We start from the raw sequence: 19,010 nt of genomic DNA, 5'->3' as shown, positions 1-19,010 counted from the left end.
GTTGCTTCCTAACCGGCCATGAGACCCGGTGTGCGTGGACGGGACCTACGACTCGCTTCTGAGGAACAAGGCGGAGGTGAGGCACGTGACTACATTACACAGGACAGCAGGTCCATTCTGTGCATCTCTTGCTGGCTTTGGGAAAGCAGCCAGCCGTGCTGGGATAGCCCATGTGACAAGGATGGCCTCCACCATCCTTTGGAGGCTGAGAGTATCACACGGCACGGGAGGCTGCGGACAACCAGCAGCCTGAGGAAGGAAGCCATTCCCGGTGGCGCCTCAGCTGGGACTGCAGCCAACAGGGCAAGGCCACTTCACCGACCCACAAAAATGTTCAGTGGGCAGCGGTGGCACACGCCTGTAATCCCAGCACTCGGGAGGCAGAGGCAGGTGGATCTCTGTGAGTTCGAGGCCAGCCTGGTCTACAGAGCTAGTCCAGGATAGCCAGGAATATACACACAACCCTGTCTCGAAAAACCAAAAAATAGAATCAAATGAAATAAAATAAATGTGCTGATACAAAATGCTAATTTTGGCATGCAATGATGGATGACTACTATAGATTTCAAGATATACTTTTATTTTAAAACATTTTATTATAAAAGTAATACAAATAACAAATGAGATGTCGAGAGAAGACAGAGTTAACCATTCACTGCCCTGCCATCCTACTACGACCACAATTGGTAGTGATTGTCGACTTTTATAGCTGGTGCATCATCTGCACCCATGACCATGTTCTAGTGCTCCTGTGTCATCTCTCACTGTCGCATTTTCTCATGTGCCATTCACGGACACCTGTCTACTAACTCCGGTGGGGGATGGCAGAGGCATACACAGGTTCCACACTCTGAACATGTCCTAGGTAGAAACCTGCATCTAACTGCAATGTCTCTGGTAAGAAAGTTTAGGCTAACTACCCTATATTTGCAAGCAATATAGATTCTTCCACTTGAGAAGGTTTTATGCTAAAAGAAAGCTCATGGGGCTGGGTGGTGGTTGCGCACACCTTTAATCCCAGCACTTGGGAGGCAGACGCAGGCGGATCTCTGTGAGTTCGAGGCCAGCCTGGTCTACAGAGCGAGATCCAGGACAGGCACCAAAACTACACAGAGAAACCCTGTCTCGAAAAAACAACAACAAAAAAACAAAGGTCATGGGTCAGGACTAGCTAAGTCAAGCCTGACTAGCTGAGACAAGACGAAGCCGGCTGATGGCCCTCATATGCAATCTTTCACGAACTCAGCATTGAGAAGGACAGATGTCATCTTCTGAGATTAATATTCTGTAACACAAAGGAAGAAGATCAGAATGCACCGAGTACAGAACGTATGTAAGAGTAAAATTAGAATGATGTTTAGTGTAACTATCCCAATTAGGCTATAAATGTACAGAAAGCATATGCCAAACATGTATTAAAATGCTACAGAATGTCGAGTAACTATTTTATAAATACTGTTTTGATTAAAACTATTGCGGGCCTTTGCCTTTCACCTCAGTCACTCAGATGCATGATGATTTCACAAAAATACTCTGGAAAAAGTAGAAATTCTCCAGAGAATAGGAAAATCAAATTATTTCTTCAAAAATGGCTAGGAACATGCTGCTTTGCATAAGACGAGGCAGTTTTCTGAGGACTAAAAACCAAGCCTTCCTTCCCTTGAAGTAGAAGCTGAGTGGCCTTTCCTCTTCCATCACTGTTTCCTGTCAGTTACTCCAGAACTGACCTGAGGGTCTGGCAGCATAAATCCATCTGTAAGTTTATAATAGACTATTGTGGAATCCGACTCCACTATGGCCAAAGTGAAAGACATCGGCAGCTCTGGATCACCTTGCAGTTTTCTTGATGCCTTCAAGATTTCCCTTATCCTGAAAATGAAGACAAAGTATGTTTGAGACTCAGTCACCAGTTAACAATAAGATCAAACAGTGTAAATTCTTGAGGGAAAAGTATGATACTGCATTCATAATGCTAAGACAATGTCTGAGGCTCAAATATAGACATCTAAAGCGATCTTCTCACACAGATGCCCTAAGAAAGACCTACCTTCTCAGATGAACTGGATCTGGAACCTACAAAACACAACACTACGAATGTTTAGCACATCTAATTGGCTAAGGACTCCAGATGTTAATTTTTTAGTTTCCCAACTTGGAAACTTAGTGGAAAAAAGTGGCACTCGGGTCTATTATGTTAAACGGCTTGTAGGGCTGGTGTGATGGAACACATCTGTACTTGTGGGAGGCAGAGGGAGGAGGGACCCAGAAAAATCAGAGACAAACCTGGTTTTACATAGAGTTTTAGGCCACTCGGGGCTTACACAGTGAGACCCTATCTCAAAATATCTGAAAAATAGTGATTAGACTGCAATAAACATGTCCCCTTGTTTTCACAAAGGGTTTATAACTACTACCTCTGAATACGTAACTCCCCATTGGTCACTCATTGGCCCAACTGTTGAGGCTTTTCCAGTGTTTGTTAACTTGGGACAGGAAAGGGGGACTCAACATCGATAAAGATGGGCTGCAGGGGCATCTTTCTGTACGTGGACATTTCTCTTCAAATATTCCGGTTAGTCTTTCTATGTACCAGAATTATCAGACCTAAGTAGAGATGGTCCTATGGTTCTCGTTACATAGTTTGACAATAAAAATCTAAGGAAAAAAATAGAAAACAAGAAACATTTAAGACTTGATAATGGTAGCATTTCAGTTCACTTGTCCTGGAAGTAATCCACCAAATCTAATTCTAGGTCTTCAAAGTACTGCTAGTTTTGTTAACTACAAGTTAAAAACCCTTATTACCTATTCAAGAAGGGCTGTGGTTAAAAAAAAAAAATGGTAAAAATGTAATGTCCCCAAACACTTTCTTAAACAAGTAAATAAGAAAATGACTAGCTAGCTTATCATAAAGCAAATCAATTTCCAGATACTGGAAGGTTTATTAGCATACTGACACCTACCACAGAATACACAAATGGTTCATGACTCTAACTGCATGCTTGGTAAGCAGACTTGATATTATACAACAGTAAAGGGCTTGTGCCAATTTTTCTATTTAAGTGACTGAATAACCCTGTCCTTTAAGCTTTTTTTTTTTTTCCAAGTTAATGGGGGGGAAATACATTACAATCTTCTATATTAACATTCTCAAGATTTCTGACATTCGTTTCTAAACATTGTTTTTGGTATAATTTCCTTGCTCAAAAATTAACTTTATTCTTCCCTTATACTTTTTGTTTGAATTGTCCTAATACTGCTTTTTAAAATTATCTATTTTGTCTTATGTGTGAGTGTTTCGCCTACACAGGTATCTGTTCCTCGTGTGTGCAGTACCCAGAGAGGCCAGAAGAGGGCGCTGGATCCTCTGGAACTACTGCTCAGTTACTGCTGCTCAGCTGCCATGTGGGTGCTGGGAACCAAACCTGGGCCTCTGCAAAAGCAACACTGCCCTTAACCACTGAGCCATCTCTCTAGCCCCTCATATTGTTTCTTTTCTATGCTATGAAGCTGGTAAGTTCATTTTTACAGGAGGACTAAAAGAATTCAAAGAAGACAGTATTTTCAACAAACAGTGCTATAACTTGAAGGTAGTGTAACCCTAAGTCCACATTAGATTATGTAAAGCTGAAATGAAGTAAAGGGGCTTTGAAAAGGGTCATGTAGTCACAGAGCACACGTACTGTAAACAGTGACTATGCAAGCTTTCCCACCTTTGGAAAGTATCTGGTATCCACCCTTGTCTCTATAGTTATTACTAAACTAAGTATTAACACTAATCTAAACTACAAGGTAAGCTGGCTAGTAGGAACATAGGGAATATTCACTTTTTAAAGTAGCCTGGTTCCAAGAACTTCAATCTTAAAGTGATTCTACCTCTGTTGAATGGCATGACCATGAGCTAGAGGCCTGCTGACATGCAGTTTGGTCCCGAGATCCAGGTGAAGCCTTTGTCACTCTGCTCCATGGAAAGAGGGCACGTGATGAAAACTGGCATGTCCATGGTGGACAGTCTTTAGTATAACTACTTCCCTTCTTAAAGGGCGACACACCAGTATCTAATTAATAGTAACAGAAAAAGAGAACATTCATAAGCTCTCTACTTTGACTTAATATTTTCTACCAAGATGAGAAAACAATAGACTGTAATTTGACTAAATTTTTAGTCATAAACTTTTTAAAAATTTTTAATAACGTATAAAAATTTTAGCTAGGCAGGGGTGATACACACCTTTGATCCCAGCACTCAGGAGGCGAGGCAGGCAGGTCTCTGTCAATTCAAGGCCAGCCTGGTCTACAGAGTGAGTTCCAGGCCAGCCAAAGCTATATAATGAGACCTTGTCTCAAAATAAATAAATAAACAAACAAATAAATAAATAAATAAAATTTAACAGAACCTACAATTAAAGGGAAATGTCACTATTATAAATGGCATGCATCAGAACTGTTTAGCTAATGCAGTTACTAAAAGATAGCTTTTCCTTTAAAGTAGAACAATGCTCTACATCAAAGGGTGTCTGCTTTCGTTGAGAAAAACTAAGATCAACCAAAGTGGGGACAGCAGTGTTTTCCACGGAGGAAACTACAGAAAGATGACAGTAGTCCTTGAGTGGATCCTTAGGTTCGACACGGTCACTACAAAACCCCAACACGTTTATCTGAATCTTCTCCTATCGTTTAAAAACTGTGACACAGTTGTTTCCCAATATGCAACATATAGAAAGGCTAGTCCCTGCCCATAGAAACCCTATAATGGACAAGCTGAAAGTAAGTTTCTCTCGGCGTCCCCAACTACAGCTGTGATGGGAATGAGACCCAGACAAAAACAAAAACAAACAACAACAACAAACCTCCTTAAGACACTTAGACAAGTTCTTTTCTTTAAGATATGATTCACTGTTTAAATTAAAGGTAGGTGTGTGCGTGCACATGCATGCATGTGTCTGTATGTGCATGTTGTGTGTGTATATACACGTGTGTGTCAGTGTGTTTCTCCTAAGGTAAAGCAGTGAACCATCTGGGGATTTTATATTTCACACTATAAATGAGGATGGAAATTTCCACTTCAGTCACTGTTGTGCTTTGATTCTCAATTGGTATTTGTTTTCAGACTCCTAAACAGCAAAATATTTTCAAGCTTACCCCAAACACCTAAGGTTAGAGAATTAACTCAGTTGTAAAGGAGGTTTTGTTTTCAGAGCTGAGGGAACTCACTGCCCACATTAAATGGAAGTTCCCATTTCTGAGCTCTTATTTATCCCTCTTGGTGGTGTGTGTGGGAAAACTACCAGTGCATCTTCACAGTAGATAAATTGGTACCCAGCCGCTACCTGACCACATATGGGCAAGTTTACAAAGTTCCTTGTTAAAAATCTTGTCTGGTCTACTCTCAACATGTGTTCACTTAGAAACATCACCTTCCTATCAAGACTGTGTTTCCTTTATGGTATATTGTATAAGCTCATAGAAATATTTGAGCCAACAGGCCATGCAACCTTAGTCTAGTAAAAAACTCTGGATAACAATGGAGACTCTGAATTTCTACTTTAAAATCACACGTGATTGTTAAAAGGCACTGAAGGGTGGTACTTACTTAATTTTCGATAATGTGAAATCTTATTTCAAAACCAGAGAACTCTAAAAGTGAACATGCCTTCTGTGCTAACAAGAAGGATTTCATTTTTCCCACTCAGTGAAATCTCAGTGAGAAAATCTCAACTAAAGAAAAGGGTATGTCAATAATGATGATAGCTATTGATATTCAGTAACAACATTTGATGCTGATGGTAGGCTTTCCCTTTTCATAATTCTTCACAGATGACCTCTACATGATGAAAAGGGGGTTGGTTTTTAAGAAACTGATAGAATCAACTTGAGAGTCGCCAGCCTAAATCAAGACAAAGCCAGCGACATTTGGCTGGTGTCCCTAGACCAAGTTATTTAAGCCTTTTCCATAAATCTTAAATTTGATTTTTCTCTAATGATCTACAACAGACTGGAATCTTGAGAGATGTGCAGTGAGGACAGGAAGCTGAAGAAAATATTACTCTTAAACTAAAAATGTTAAAATAAAACGCACTATGAAGTAAAACTCCTACTAGCTTCTGTCTCCAGAAGTGTCTCCCGTTCTCCTCGGTGTGGCTAAGCAGGCTATCTGCTGTGGTCCTCTCTACAGAGGCACTGATTTCCCCATCAGTCTCATCTTGCTGGAACATAGTGCTACCCCACAGTGCAGCTCCACAACAGCTCACAATTCACTTGGAACCAGAACACCAAAGAAGCCATGTTCTTCATGGGCTCTGTCCTCAAGAAAAGTTCCTGGGAGAACAGGCCACAGCTTTGGGAACCAGGCCAAACTTGCCAGCTAAAACAAACAAAAACTGCAGCAGCTGAACTCTCAGCAGACCTGCTGGAGAATTGAGTGCCTGTGTAGCTCGTCGCCTCCCTGGGAAGTCATCATATTGGTGGAAAAGACCGAGAAATGTGAGCTTACCTTCCCTCTCAGGGTAAGAGAAAAAGCGTGTCAACTGAAAGAAGTCATCAGGGTTGGGTTCATCAGCAACTGAGGTGGCGTGAGGACACGTGTCCTGATTACGGAAGAAGCCACACAATGCAAGTCATTTTGTCAGTGAGTACCTGCAGGCCTCAAATAAGAGTGGCCACTAAATAAACTGAGAAAAAGCCACGCTTCCAGAAAGGACTGTTTTTAAAGTAGTCATTACTCAAGAAAACAACATAGCATTTAAGTATTAAATCCCATCCACATGTGGTGATGTATGTCTCAGTACTCAGGAGTCTAAGAAAGGAGGATCATCATCTGGCCAGCCTGGGCTACAAAGTGAATACCAAGGTAGTCCAGGCTACAGAGTAAGACCTGTCTTGAGAAAAAAACAAGTAACTAATTAGAAATGATATAAAGAAACTTGATTCTTCTAACCTTTTATTTCATAAGGCAATACAAGGGAGCAGAGGGTGAGAGGTCAAGGTACACACGGGTGAGAGGTCAAGGTGCACAAGAGTGAGAGGTCAAGGTGCACAAGAGTGAGAGGTCAAGGTGCACACGGTGAAGGTTAAGGTGCACAAGAGAGGTCAAGGTGCACAAGAGGTCAAGGTGCACACGGGTGAGAGGTCAAGGTGCACACAGGTGAAGGTCAAGGTGAATACGGGTGAAGGTCAGGGTGTACACGGGTGAGAGGTCAAGGTGCACACAGGTGAAAGTCAAGGTGCACACGGGTGAGAGGTCAAGGTGCACACAGGTGAAGGTCAAGGTGCACACAGGTGAAGGTCAAGGTGAATACGGGTGAAGGTCAAGGTGCACACGGGTGAGAGGTCAAGGTGCACACGGGTGAAAAAGAACACAACCAAAGGTAAGGAGACAGGCGCTGGTGCACTGCCTCTTCAGCCTGGTGACCATGAACACCGCAGGCACAGCAGAAAGACTGTCATGGGAGTCTCTGTGGATGAACAGCAGGGTGCAGACATTCGCTCTCTCCCTCACATAAACTCTCGATAGGACATATGGTTAACACATATCCTTACATGCTCCAGTGCATTTCCTCAGGAACACAGTCCCTCAGCAAACACCACCAGGCTAGGCATGGGTACGCAATGAACAAGTGAAGTCTCGGCTTCCCTGGAACTCACTTCTAGTGCAGGACACTGACAGGAGGTGGTCAAGTAATACCAACACACAGCACGCCGGGCATCACAGCAGTGTGCCAAGTGTTGCCACGGAACACCTCAGGAAGTCCGGAAATGACAGCTCAGGCCACAGTGCGGATGGACGCTGCGGCAGAGACGGGGAGAAACTGACACACACATTTAGGGAAGGAGAGTATTTGGTGATCATTTGTCAAACATGAGGAGAGGAAGAAACCTACACACACACACACACACACACACGCACGCACGCACGCACGCACGCACGCACACATGCACATGCATACACATACATGCATACATACTTACACATATATATATCCCCCACAGTGTGTGTGTGTGTGTGTGTGTGTGTGTGTGTGTGTGTGTGTGTGCTCGCACTTCAGAATGAACAGAATTGCTATTTACTAACCTGGGGAAATCATGGAAAGAGCCAATGTAGGGCAAATCAGTTCTTTTTCAACATGCTAATTAGAGACACCTTCTAGATCACAGCAGACATGTCAAGTAAAGTGTTACATGTATGAGTCTGAAGCTCATAGTACAGGTTGGAGTGGAAAGATGAACATAAAATTTGAGGAACCGTCAGCATACTGGTAACATAAAAACCATGGACCCAGAGGAGACTGCTGGGGAGTGAGCGTGAAGAGGAAAGCTCTGAGCATTTCAACACTTCAGAGGCGAAGAGGAGAGCAAAAAGAAGTTAGCACATATCCTCAAGCTCCATGGGCACTCTTGCACTAACAGCCTCTTACACCCTCCTCACAGGCATGTCCGTGAACTGGTTACGGGAACTGCAAACGGGAAGAGGGCCACCATTCATTCCTGTGTTCTGACTCCCTCTCCTGTCTGCCTCAGGACCTGCTGCTGGTCCCTAAGGCCCACCCCCCCCCAGGCTTTCTCTCACCTCTGAACTCCCCACTCTCTAATCCCTTTCTCCCTCAGCAGTCCCACTGCCAGAGTACAGGCCCCGGAAGGAAGGTCACTCTCTAAACATTCTGACCGTCCCTCCTCCCCACTCACTCTCCTCTCCACCACACCCCCCCCATACACACATGGCCTTGAACACAAAATACGGAGCACTCTCCCGAGCTGTGAGGAGCTACTGCCTCTGCCATTACTAACACAAAGGCACAATAAGACTGTCATCATTTTCGGGCTTGCTTAGGCTCAATAATTGGTTTACGATGTCTTCTGCTAGGTGCCGCCTTCTCCACCTCAGTGTCAGTGCTTTTTTCAAATGATCTGTCTTCCAGGGATGTTCCCAGACTCCCCATTCCCTCCTATAACTTCTACAGAGATTAGGTCTCCCCCTCTGCAGTCTGCTCAGTATCCTAGGCACTGAAGGGACTCCAGCCAGTCCAACCATGGCAAACATGGCTCTGGCAGGCCTTGTCCTTCTCCCCCATCCCCTCTGCCTTGCTCAAAACCCTTACATTCCTAAAGCTAGCCACCAAGGTCCATTCCCTTATTTGGCCAATTCCTCCCGAGGCTGACCACCCAGGTCCAGCTATCAAAGTACTGAAGTCTAGCAATCCAAAGCTCCCTTTGGCTGTCCTAATTAACATACCCAATTAAAATGAAACACCTCATCCTAACACAGGCTTTCCCCTTCCCCCTTTATAAACCACCATGTGCCACATCTGTCTCCTCCTATCCAGAGACAGACCTTTGTCCCTCCAGGACAAATATCCCTCCCTGCCCCCTCTCCCTCATCCTCTATCTCCTGTCTCTGTCTCTTATTTGCTGGCCTTTGTCCCTTTGGGACAAGTAAATCTCCTTTGTGCTGAGAACTTGGTCTTGAGGGTCCTGAGCCAATACCGATTCGTCATAGACACATCTCTCAGTACATTAAACCACACTAGGTATAATCTGTGCCTCTCAGCCCTGGACTCTGAGCATCTTATAGGAAAGGTCTGTGATATTGTGTACCCTTGATCCCAGGGATCCAATATAAAGGAGAAAAATCATGAGCAATCTGAAATCTGTCTCATCCTCTCCCCAAAACATCCTTCTATTTTTGCCTTTTGATAGCCTACAATTATATTCATACTCATTAATGTTCACTGTATCTAATGGTTAAAGAAAAGTATAATTATATACATTTTAAATATTGTTAACACTTTAGTATAAGAACAGTAAATAAAATTTTAGTTTTTTCTATACAGCTCAGTGTTTTAAAATATCAGCTCTTCTTCTCCCTGCAAATCCATCAATGCAACTGGCATACAAATAAATAATTTATCCATTTCTATTGTGTGGGAGACTGCTGTGAAATCGGCGGGGACAACACTAACAGCTGATAAAGTACTCGTGTAAGTAGTCACATCTCTTAAAGAAAAATTACTCTTGACGGTCTTCAAAGGCTGTGTAGAGAACTCTAACAAAGAGAAAGGAAGAACTACAATTCATGTAATTCAATGTAGGAAAGAAGAGCATGCAATCTTCTGAGCACACTATGGCAAACAGGACATGCTGTGCCTAAATAAGCTAGGCGGGTTAGGAAAACCAAGACCAGGAAGCCTCACGTTGGCTCCAATGTTCCTCGTGGTACAGCATCCTGCCAAGAGTCTCCCTGCCTCAGGGTGACAGGTCACAGGCTTCCAGCTTTCTAGAAGTGAGCTGGCAGGCAGATAGAGGTAGACAAGGCTCTCTCGTCTGTAGAGTGACAATGAACTAGAAGTCATGCCAAGAAAGAGGACATCTGAATGACTTTCTCTCTCCCAGAAGAATGCCACTGTGGGACACTAGAGGTTCCAGCCTCACCTCCACTGTCAGAGCTCAACCCTGAGAAAGCTGTGGAGTTTAGCCTGCTTTGAAAGACCAGTGGTGCAGCTAGTGTGGAGGAGAAGTCACTACCATCTTTACAACAAAGGAGACTGAGCATCATGTGAGAAACAGCACCCGGAACTCTGTGGATTTTGTGATCCTTTAAGAAATTTGTTTTTCTCACATCATTTTAACCATATACAACTACACAAAGGCTTAGATATGCCAGTCATGGTTCCAGGTACTAAACTGACATTGAAATTGAGGAAGAATACAAGGTCTATCAGGAAGAAACAAACCACTAGTCAAAAATTGTTTTGAAAAACTTTTTTTCTTTTTTCTTTCTGAGCCTTGCTGTAAGGTACTTAAAATATTTCCCCTTTACAACCCCCCCGTATTCAACTCTATTCCAAACGCCTGACACACTATGATCATGACTTCAGGGTGACAAACTTCTGCTTGGGACTCTCAACAAAAACCCACAGCACAGTAGCTTTTCCTTGGAGGAGTGTGTCCTCTAACAGGTATGAATCTAGAAAATCACGGTAAAACGCTTCATTTACTTTTCACCTAAAAAGAAGCGACTTAAACATCGATTTGACTTCATTTTCAACATCAGCATCGAAAAGACAGGACAGGCCTCTAACTTATGCAGGATTCCCTGGTGGTGCCACCTTTTCTAAGTATGTGTGTGTGTGTGTGTGTGTGTGTGTGTGTGTGTGTGTGTTGCACAGACACACACATGAAGGGGCCAGAAGAAGATGCTGAATGTCTTCTTCAATTGTTCTTAGTGCCGTATTCTTTAAAATCGAGTCCCTCACTGTTTTGGCCAGGCTGGGCTGGCCAGCAAGCTCTCAGGATCTGCCTATCTCTGCCCCTCAACACTGGAGTTACAGGCACATACCTGGCTTTTTACACAGGTGCTGGGGCTTGAACTCAGATTCTTAGTCTTGTACAGAAAGTACTCTCACTCACTGAGCTACACCCCAGTCTTCATCTTTAAGTCCACCAGCCCTGTGACCTCTGTGAAAACCTGAGTGCTGCTTCACTCCATTGCCTTGTCTGGGGAAAAGCACTTGCCCACAGGCCATCACCAAGGTGTTAGATGGGAGCCTGAAGAGTCCCGAGATTCATCAGCAGAAAACAAGCTGAGGTGCCATGCATACGGACACACCTGTTAACTTGTCTAGAAATGTGACAAACTATTTGACCTATACTCATATAGACCCTCAGCTATTCAAGTATTCACACACCCTGTAATGGAATCTGCCTGTCTAGTGCCAGAAACTATGGAAACAAAGCCACTAGGTCCAAAGCTTGGGAAAAGAAGTAGGAAATGGATCCAAATAGTCTAGAAATTCTGAGACGTGCACCCAGATATACAGTGACATTAAGAACTGATACTAGAACTGCCCAGAACTATTCCCTTTTAAGGAATCAGCAAATATGTACTCTACAGCATAAAGAATGAGCCATGTAAATACATCTGTCAGCTTGCCCCTCAACACTCAAACAGCGAGACAACTACTGAAATGCTTTTAACCGATGCAGTAGGATGATTGTTTGTCTACACTGAGGGCAGTTCTGTAATTACCCTGTAGTTGACATAACTATGAAACTGCATGCCAACAGACTGCGTATTCCTTTGGCTCCGTGGTTTAGTATGCTTCCTTTTTTCCCTATTAATAAAAATGTTATTACAGTTTTGTTAGGAATACAGACCATTAAGAACAACAGTCTCAAGTTAATCAGCATAGCGTCAGATGGTGCCTAGAAAGCTATGTGCTCTGTGATGTGTGACATGTAATTTGTTTCTAACAATAGGGACCAGCAGGATATTCTTAAAATAAAATAGTATTCTTGATAAGGTCTCAGTGTCCTTCGCTCACACTCCCACAGAACTTCTTGAGGAAGTCAAAGGGAGTGCAGCACTGATGGTCAGTTAGTGCCCAAGGAAGAACAGCGGTTTCCTCTGTGAGAAGGGAAGAGCTATTCCACGCGCTGGGAAGGGGTCTGAAGAGGCTTGAAAAGTTCTTGGTCATGGTTACGAGAGTTGCATATGAGCAATTTATGATAAGTCAAATTTGTAATTCTGAGTTTATGTAACAATCACATATTATTATGTAATGATTCTGTATTTGATTTTTACAATACAAGATCTTTTAAAATTCAATAAAGCAAGTGAATTCTAAACAAGGGGCTGGGAAAAGCCTAGGAGCCTAAGTCTGAGCCTCAGAGTCCCCATTCAGAAACAAACCAACAAGCCAGGAGGTGGTGGTACACACCTTGCACGCCTTTAACCCCAGCACTCGGGAGCAGAGGCAAGAGAGGTGGACCTCTGAGTTCAAGGCCTGCCTGAACTACAGCGAGAGTTCCAGGATAGCCAGGGCTACCCAGAGAAATCCTACCTCGAAGAAACAAACAATAACAAGAGGAACAAGCATGAGGTATGTGCCTGCAATCCCAGCACTGGGCAAGCAGAGACAGGAGGTCCACAGTGCTCACTGGCCCACCAGACTAGCCACTTGGTTGAATGCCCGGCCAGTAAGAGTTACAATAACCATTTATATAATCTAATCTTTGCCAATTACACACGCCATAGCTCTTCGCTGATATTGCCAGCCAAAGCGTAAACTGATAGCAATTCTCCTCCAAGAACACCTCAGCAATAATAACAGTCACAAGGCAGGTATCAATGCCGCATGTCCCATCATCCCACCTCTATCTAGGCTTTGGCAAGGGCTGCCTAAAAGGCTGCTCATTAGTGAGACACCCAACTGCAGGTGAAAATAGTGAAGGCCTTCCTCTCACTTCCCGCCCTTCCCCCCTTACTTCCCGCCCTTCCCCTCTCACTTCCTATCCTTCCCCCTCATTTCCCATCCTCCCTCCTCACTTCCCGCCCTTCCTCCTTACTTCCCACCCCTGCCCTCTTCTCTCCTGAGTCCTCGCCACCCACTTGGCTCTTCACTCAGGCATTGTACCAAGCACTGACTAGACACCACATGAGGCAGCCACAGCCAAAGCTGCTCAGTTACCTGCAGATCCCCTACCACAGTGGTTCTCAACTTTCCTAATGCCGTGACCCTTTAATACAGTTTCTCATGTAATAGTGACTCCAACCATAAAATTTTTGTTGCTAATTCATAACTGTAATTTTGCTACTGTTATGAATCATAATGCAAATATCTGATATGCAGGATATCTGATATGGGAGCCCTGTGGGCGTGTCGACACACAGGTTGGTACTGCTGTCCGACCAGAAAATGGTGTCAACAGGCTTCTCCTGTCCTAAAATTAAATGCTTATCTGTATTCCATTACCTAGTAATAAAGGCTACAGACACAGTCCCAAAACATATGCAATAAAATGTTTGAAGAGAAGGACAATTTTGTTCTTATTCCATCCCACCCAATAACCCAACCAGAAAAAAAAGAAAAAATTATTTTCCAGGTCAGCATTTGGTACTAGAATAAATACTACTTTCATGAAGACATCCTAACCAATGTGTCATCTCCAACACATAAAATCTGCCCAATAAATACATAGTGAACGAAATTTACTATTCCAAGCAATATTATCTGACAAATGGTATTTATATCATGAAATAAAATAATAGTAAAAGTCAATAGAAAGAAAACTACAGCAAATATACAAACCCTCTGAGATTTGATGTTTGGGAATGATCAGAGGGTTACTGACAAAGTCAGGGAGGAGACTTTAAAATTTCTAGAATCAAATGAAAATGGAAACACAACTTAAAAGAACTTATATAGCAACTAGGAAGAAGAAGGCTCAAAGTTATAAGTGCTTAAATTAAAAAGTGAGAGGGTCTCAAATACATAACTTAATGATGTACCTTAAGATTTAAGAACATAAGAAAAGCCAAACTCAAAATTAATAGATGGAAAAATAATAATGATGGATTAGAAATCAATGAAATAGCAATAAAGCACAGAATATACAAAGAACCAATGACACTAGTTCATTCTTTAAAAACAAAACAGACAATCAAAGTAACCAGAGATGGGAAAGGCCTGAACTAATAATTTTGGAGATGACAGGTTGATATTATGACCAATACTAATGAAATTCAGAGGCTCATTAAGGAACTGTTTGAAAATCTAGACTCCAATAAATTGGAAAATCTAGAAGAAATTAATAGAAATACTGTCTACCAAACTTAACAAACCTAATGGATATAAACAACTTAAACCGATCTATAAAGAGTAAAGAGACTGGAACAGTAATCTCCCAAGTGAAAAAACAAACACACCAAAAGCCATAACGTGTTTCATTGCATGTGTGGAATTTGGGAATTATAAGAGGTGATAAATGAGAAAATGATGGAGAACCTACCATTGTCAATGAAGGTGAAACGTGATTATTCATAGGAAAATGGGAGCCCCTTTCCTATTGTATCATATTTTTAAAACACTGGTACTCTTAGTAACCTTTGAAAAATTAACCTTTACTCAGAATTCTAAGCAGGAACTATACCTTAAGCTAGACACAAAGATGATGATTATAAAAGAAAGAAACAATGATCATAATCAAATTAAGATGTTATTCATTTAAAACATACCTTAAGCTGGGCGGTGGTGGCGCACGCCTTTAATCCCAGCACTCAGGAGGCAGAGACAGTCGGATCTCTGTGAGTTTGAGGCTAACCTGGGCTATAGAGTGAGTTCCAGGAAAGGCGCAAAGCTACACAGAGAAACCCTGTCTCGGAAAAAATAAAATAAAATAAAAAATAAAACATACCTTAAAAACAGTAAGGTATGGGTTTAAAATTTGCAAATAGGGCCAATGAAAGATTATTGACAAAAACATATAAAGAACTTATAAAAGTGAAGAAAAAAGAAAACACAATCTAACAGGCCATGGATCTGTCAGACTAAGACCAAAAGTGCTCGCTCACCTGTTATGGCTGAGAGAAGCAGAAATGGGTGTAGGCACCACAGTCTGTAGCCCCTCCCCTTCTATCTCAGTGCCCAGGAGGCAGATGAGCTGTAGTTCTGGTATTCCTACACAGTTCACTTCATGCCAACTTTTACCTGAAAGAGCATCAAGAATGCACTCACTGAAAACAAAACTTCTAACACTCAGTAGAGCAAAGGTCACTCATGACACACCCTCTTCTCTTTGCCTTTCTGGTCTTTTCCACAATCTAGTAATTCCCAATGTAAATGAACAAAGAAGGGTAACATAACTGGGAAAATTACTAGTAAATAAAAGATGTCTGCTTATTATGTGTGAACAATGCTATATAACAACCCAATTCCCCAACCTCCCACACCCCAATAACAAAACAATATAAACAAGGAACTTACTCTCCATGAGATCCAGGTAAACCAAGAATGCTATATAAACTTGGGTGGCATCTCCTATATCTAATTCCATCATTTCTAAGTACTGAAAAATCAAAACATAATTGTTAAATAGAGAAGGAATTAGCTCAATATTTTCTTTCATTTAACAAGTACTCACTAGATGCATGCATAATATATATATATATATTTATATATATGTATATGTATATGTATATAAGCTATGTTCCAAATTTAATGGAAGTTAAAAGAAATGTAAGGTCTTATCTCAGCCTCTAAAAAAACCCCTACAATTGTTAAACACATGCATACAGCCTCCCTTGCTGCGTCTAAGACACCATCCTTATCAATCACAAAATCTAAGAATGTTCAAGTCCTTTATATAAAACCCAAGAATATTTGAATATAAGCTGTGCAATCCTACCATATACTTTAAATCATCTAGAGATTACTTACATTACAGAATATAATCTAAGTGCTATATAATGTTGAGGAATAATGACAATAAAAGTTTGTATGTATATAGTATAGAGGCAATTTTTTTCAAAGTTTTTCAATTCAAAATTAATAGCAAATCCTCCATATATGGAAAACTAGCTATACTTAAAATGGTTAGTTAGGCAAATGACAGTTATAAAATTGTATGAATTATAAAATAATGACAGAATAGGTTGGAGGAAATGTTCTCTGGGGATGGACTGGCGAATGTTTCACGACAGACTAGATCCAAAGTAAGCCTTGTAGGACTTGAGTACATGGAGAGGCAGAGAAACAGGGTGAGTAATTATGGAGAGTGAGAATAAGCTACATATATTCAAGAGTCTATAAAGAAACATATCCAGCAGGAGCAGAGCAAACTTAAATATGATTTTCACTGGGCTATGTTCTAGGATGTCTCCATTTCCCTGTCCTCTAATTTGCAGATAGAACTTCTGCTAACTTTCCTCACCACTCCCACTCTCAGGTGGGAGTTATTTAATTGAGTTTTAAGAAGCAAACTCCTTCCTTCAGACTTGCTGCTTGTTATAGGAAAAACTCAGAAACCTACTCCTGCAGGGAAAGCCTGGGACATCCAAACACGACAGTGGGCAGGTCTATAAACAGAGCTGATGATGGATGAGGTATTTGCAGAATCTTGGAGGACAGACCTGATGTCACCTTCTCCTATCTGCTGCATGGTAAACGTATAGGCTGGATAGAAGGGCTTTGTGTGTCCCAGTCAAAAAGTGCTTGACAATGGTACTGAGACACGATTTTGGGTCAGGCTACAAGGTCTACGTGACAAAGCTAATCACAAATTTTATCCATGTGGGGTGCTTTGGATTTCTCATTCAAAGAATAAAATAATAAGCTTGCAAATGAGGAAATCCAGTAACATCTTACTAAGCATTTTTCAAATTAAATAACTAAAGGATATAACTGGAAAATACACATCATTATTTCTTTTCTTTTATATCAATTTGTTGATCCTGGAAGAAAAAACATCAACAGGATGATTTGGTAGTAGGTCTCTACAGCCATTAGCTTCAAAGGGAAGACTCAGCAAGTAAGAAAATTGTCTAAAAGCAACATCCAACCTAGATGCAGTTTTAAAAGGTCACTAATACTTACATAGTGCTTTTTATAGGTCAAATACCTTATAAAAATGTCCCTATGAGGTTAAGTATGCTATTATCCCCTGTTTTTAAATGAAGAGGCTGTGATATTGAATCCCAATGACACAAGTCCAAACAAGTCAAAGCTGGTAAGTTAACAGAAGTCAGATTCAAAGTGGAGAAGTCTGAACAGACTCCATGCTCTGAGTCCCTGTTAATGTCTTCTCTGTCTCTCTTCCTCTCCTCTTCCGTTGCTGTAACTTGTTAAATTTATAACATTTCCATGCTTTGTTTATGGAGATGAATGGAAGAGAGTAAGGAAAACATCAAGCTTCAAGAAATGGGGAAAGGTTCATCTTTTCAGATTCGTATTTTTAAGTATTCCCTTGCCTTGATTATTTCAGATGCTTATCTGAGTTAATAACGCAAAAAGAAAAGTTGCCATTTTATTACTCTACCAATCCAGTCCTCAAGATCCTTATACAACCTTTATTCACTATCAGCACTGTGGCTTTGCGGATACAAACCACCAATTTCCCAAGCAGAGGCTAGCAAAAGGCAATCCTTATTTTTTTGAGGTCAATACAGAAAAACTCGCAACGCGAATAGGCTTGCCCTGTGCAAGAACTTACTCAAAGTTTCTAAGAAATCCGAAAAAGTGAGGTTCTAGTCCCATACAGAATGAAGATACACACACACACACACACACACACACACACACACACACACACACACTTTGGGGCCTAAGGCTCCGTGTGACTGTGCCTAACTAAACATTATTTGTGGACCCCTAGATCTCAGCCAGATCTGTTAACTGTGGATTCCATCAGTTCATCCCAGAAAGGACTCCCTAGTTTGGAAAACAGGTATTAGTGCAATGCTTATCAGCGGCCTCTGGATTAAGTAGGAGCGGCTCTGGCGGAGTGGAAGGAATGGTGTTAGTCCGTACCACAAATCATAGAAACCAACAAAAATGCTACTGCGGGCCGTGCACACGGCTCGCCCCCGCCGCGGGGCTGGCGTGCACCCTCCGCGGAGACACCGGCGGCAGGGATCGCTGTGAGGAGGGCCGGCGGGCCTCGCGCCTCCTGACCTTAGGGTGTGTGCCCATCCAGGCGTCCTCGGGAGCCCACGTGCGGGGGGTGCCGCCGCCAGCGCGAGCGGGCCCCGGGCTGGCGCCGCTACAGCCCGGGGTAGGCTCGGGATCGCTGCGCTCCTCCATGCCGCCCACGCCGAGAGCCGTGGTGTACCGCGAAGCCCGCCCGGCCAGAAGCCGACCCTGCGCGCCGGAGTTCCGCTTCCCGCCGCGCACGCTGGGCGGAGAGTTCGGGCCACGCCCCCTGCCCAGGGGCGCTCGCACCTGCGCGGATGCACTCCGGCCCCCTTCCTTCCCTCCCCCCTCCCTGCTTTGACCCCCTCCCCAAGCCTGGCAGGTTGGAGAGTGGAGGAAGTTCGCTAATAACCCGAGTCCAGAGTCCTGCAGCCCTTCGTTAAATCCCTAGTCTCGCCTAAGAAATGAAGGATTCTGAAGTCCTCTCTGCCCGAGAGCAGGAAAAGGCGCCATTCAATTCCCTACCGTCGAAGTTTAAAATAAAAACATAGTTTTAGAGCAAACTCACCATTCAAGATGAGTAGAAACCTGAGGGGTTGCAGGACTGTT

General features: G+C 42.6%; 1 protein-coding gene across 1 annotated transcript; it reads right to left on the bottom strand.

Annotated features, from left to right (window-relative positions):
• Nucleotides 1–1,103: 1,103 nt before the first annotated feature.
• On the bottom strand, nucleotides 1,104–18,649 carry Tsen15 (tRNA splicing endonuclease subunit 15). Its single transcript, XM_036202952.1, has 5 exons — nucleotides 18,444–18,649; nucleotides 15,759–15,840; nucleotides 15,347–15,482; nucleotides 1,728–1,869; nucleotides 1,104–1,285 (listed from the first exon to the last, which is right to left on the bottom strand). Exons 1-5 carry the CDS (start codon nucleotides 18,570–18,572, stop codon nucleotides 1,265–1,267), a joined length of 510 nt encoding a protein of 169 aa, XP_036058845.1. The 5' UTR covers nucleotides 18,573–18,649; the 3' UTR covers nucleotides 1,104–1,264.
• Nucleotides 18,650–19,010: the final 361 nt, after the last annotated feature.

The sequence above is a fragment of the Onychomys torridus genome, chromosome 11 (genome assembly GCF_903995425.1).
Source record: "Onychomys torridus chromosome 11, mOncTor1.1, whole genome shotgun sequence".
Taxonomy (NCBI): domain Eukaryota; kingdom Metazoa; phylum Chordata; class Mammalia; order Rodentia; family Cricetidae; genus Onychomys; species Onychomys torridus.
Note: the sequence above shows the minus strand (reverse complement) of the source record. Positions and strands in the feature narration are given on the sequence as shown.

Bases quoted from the DNA above. Each gene is read 5' to 3' on its own strand.
- Tsen15 (XM_036202952.1), bottom strand. From the start codon at position 18,572: ATGGAGGAGCGCAGCGATCCCGAGCCTACCCCGGGCTGTAGCGGCGCC. The intron at 15,483-15,758 runs GTAAGTTCCTTG...ATGCTCTTTCAG, and splicing joins TTACCTGGATCTCATGGAGA to GTAAAAGTTGGCATGAAGTG. The intron at 1,286-1,727 runs GTCAGTTCTGGA...TTTGTGTTACAG, and splicing joins TTATGCTGCCAGACCCTCAG to AATATTAATCTCAGAAGATG.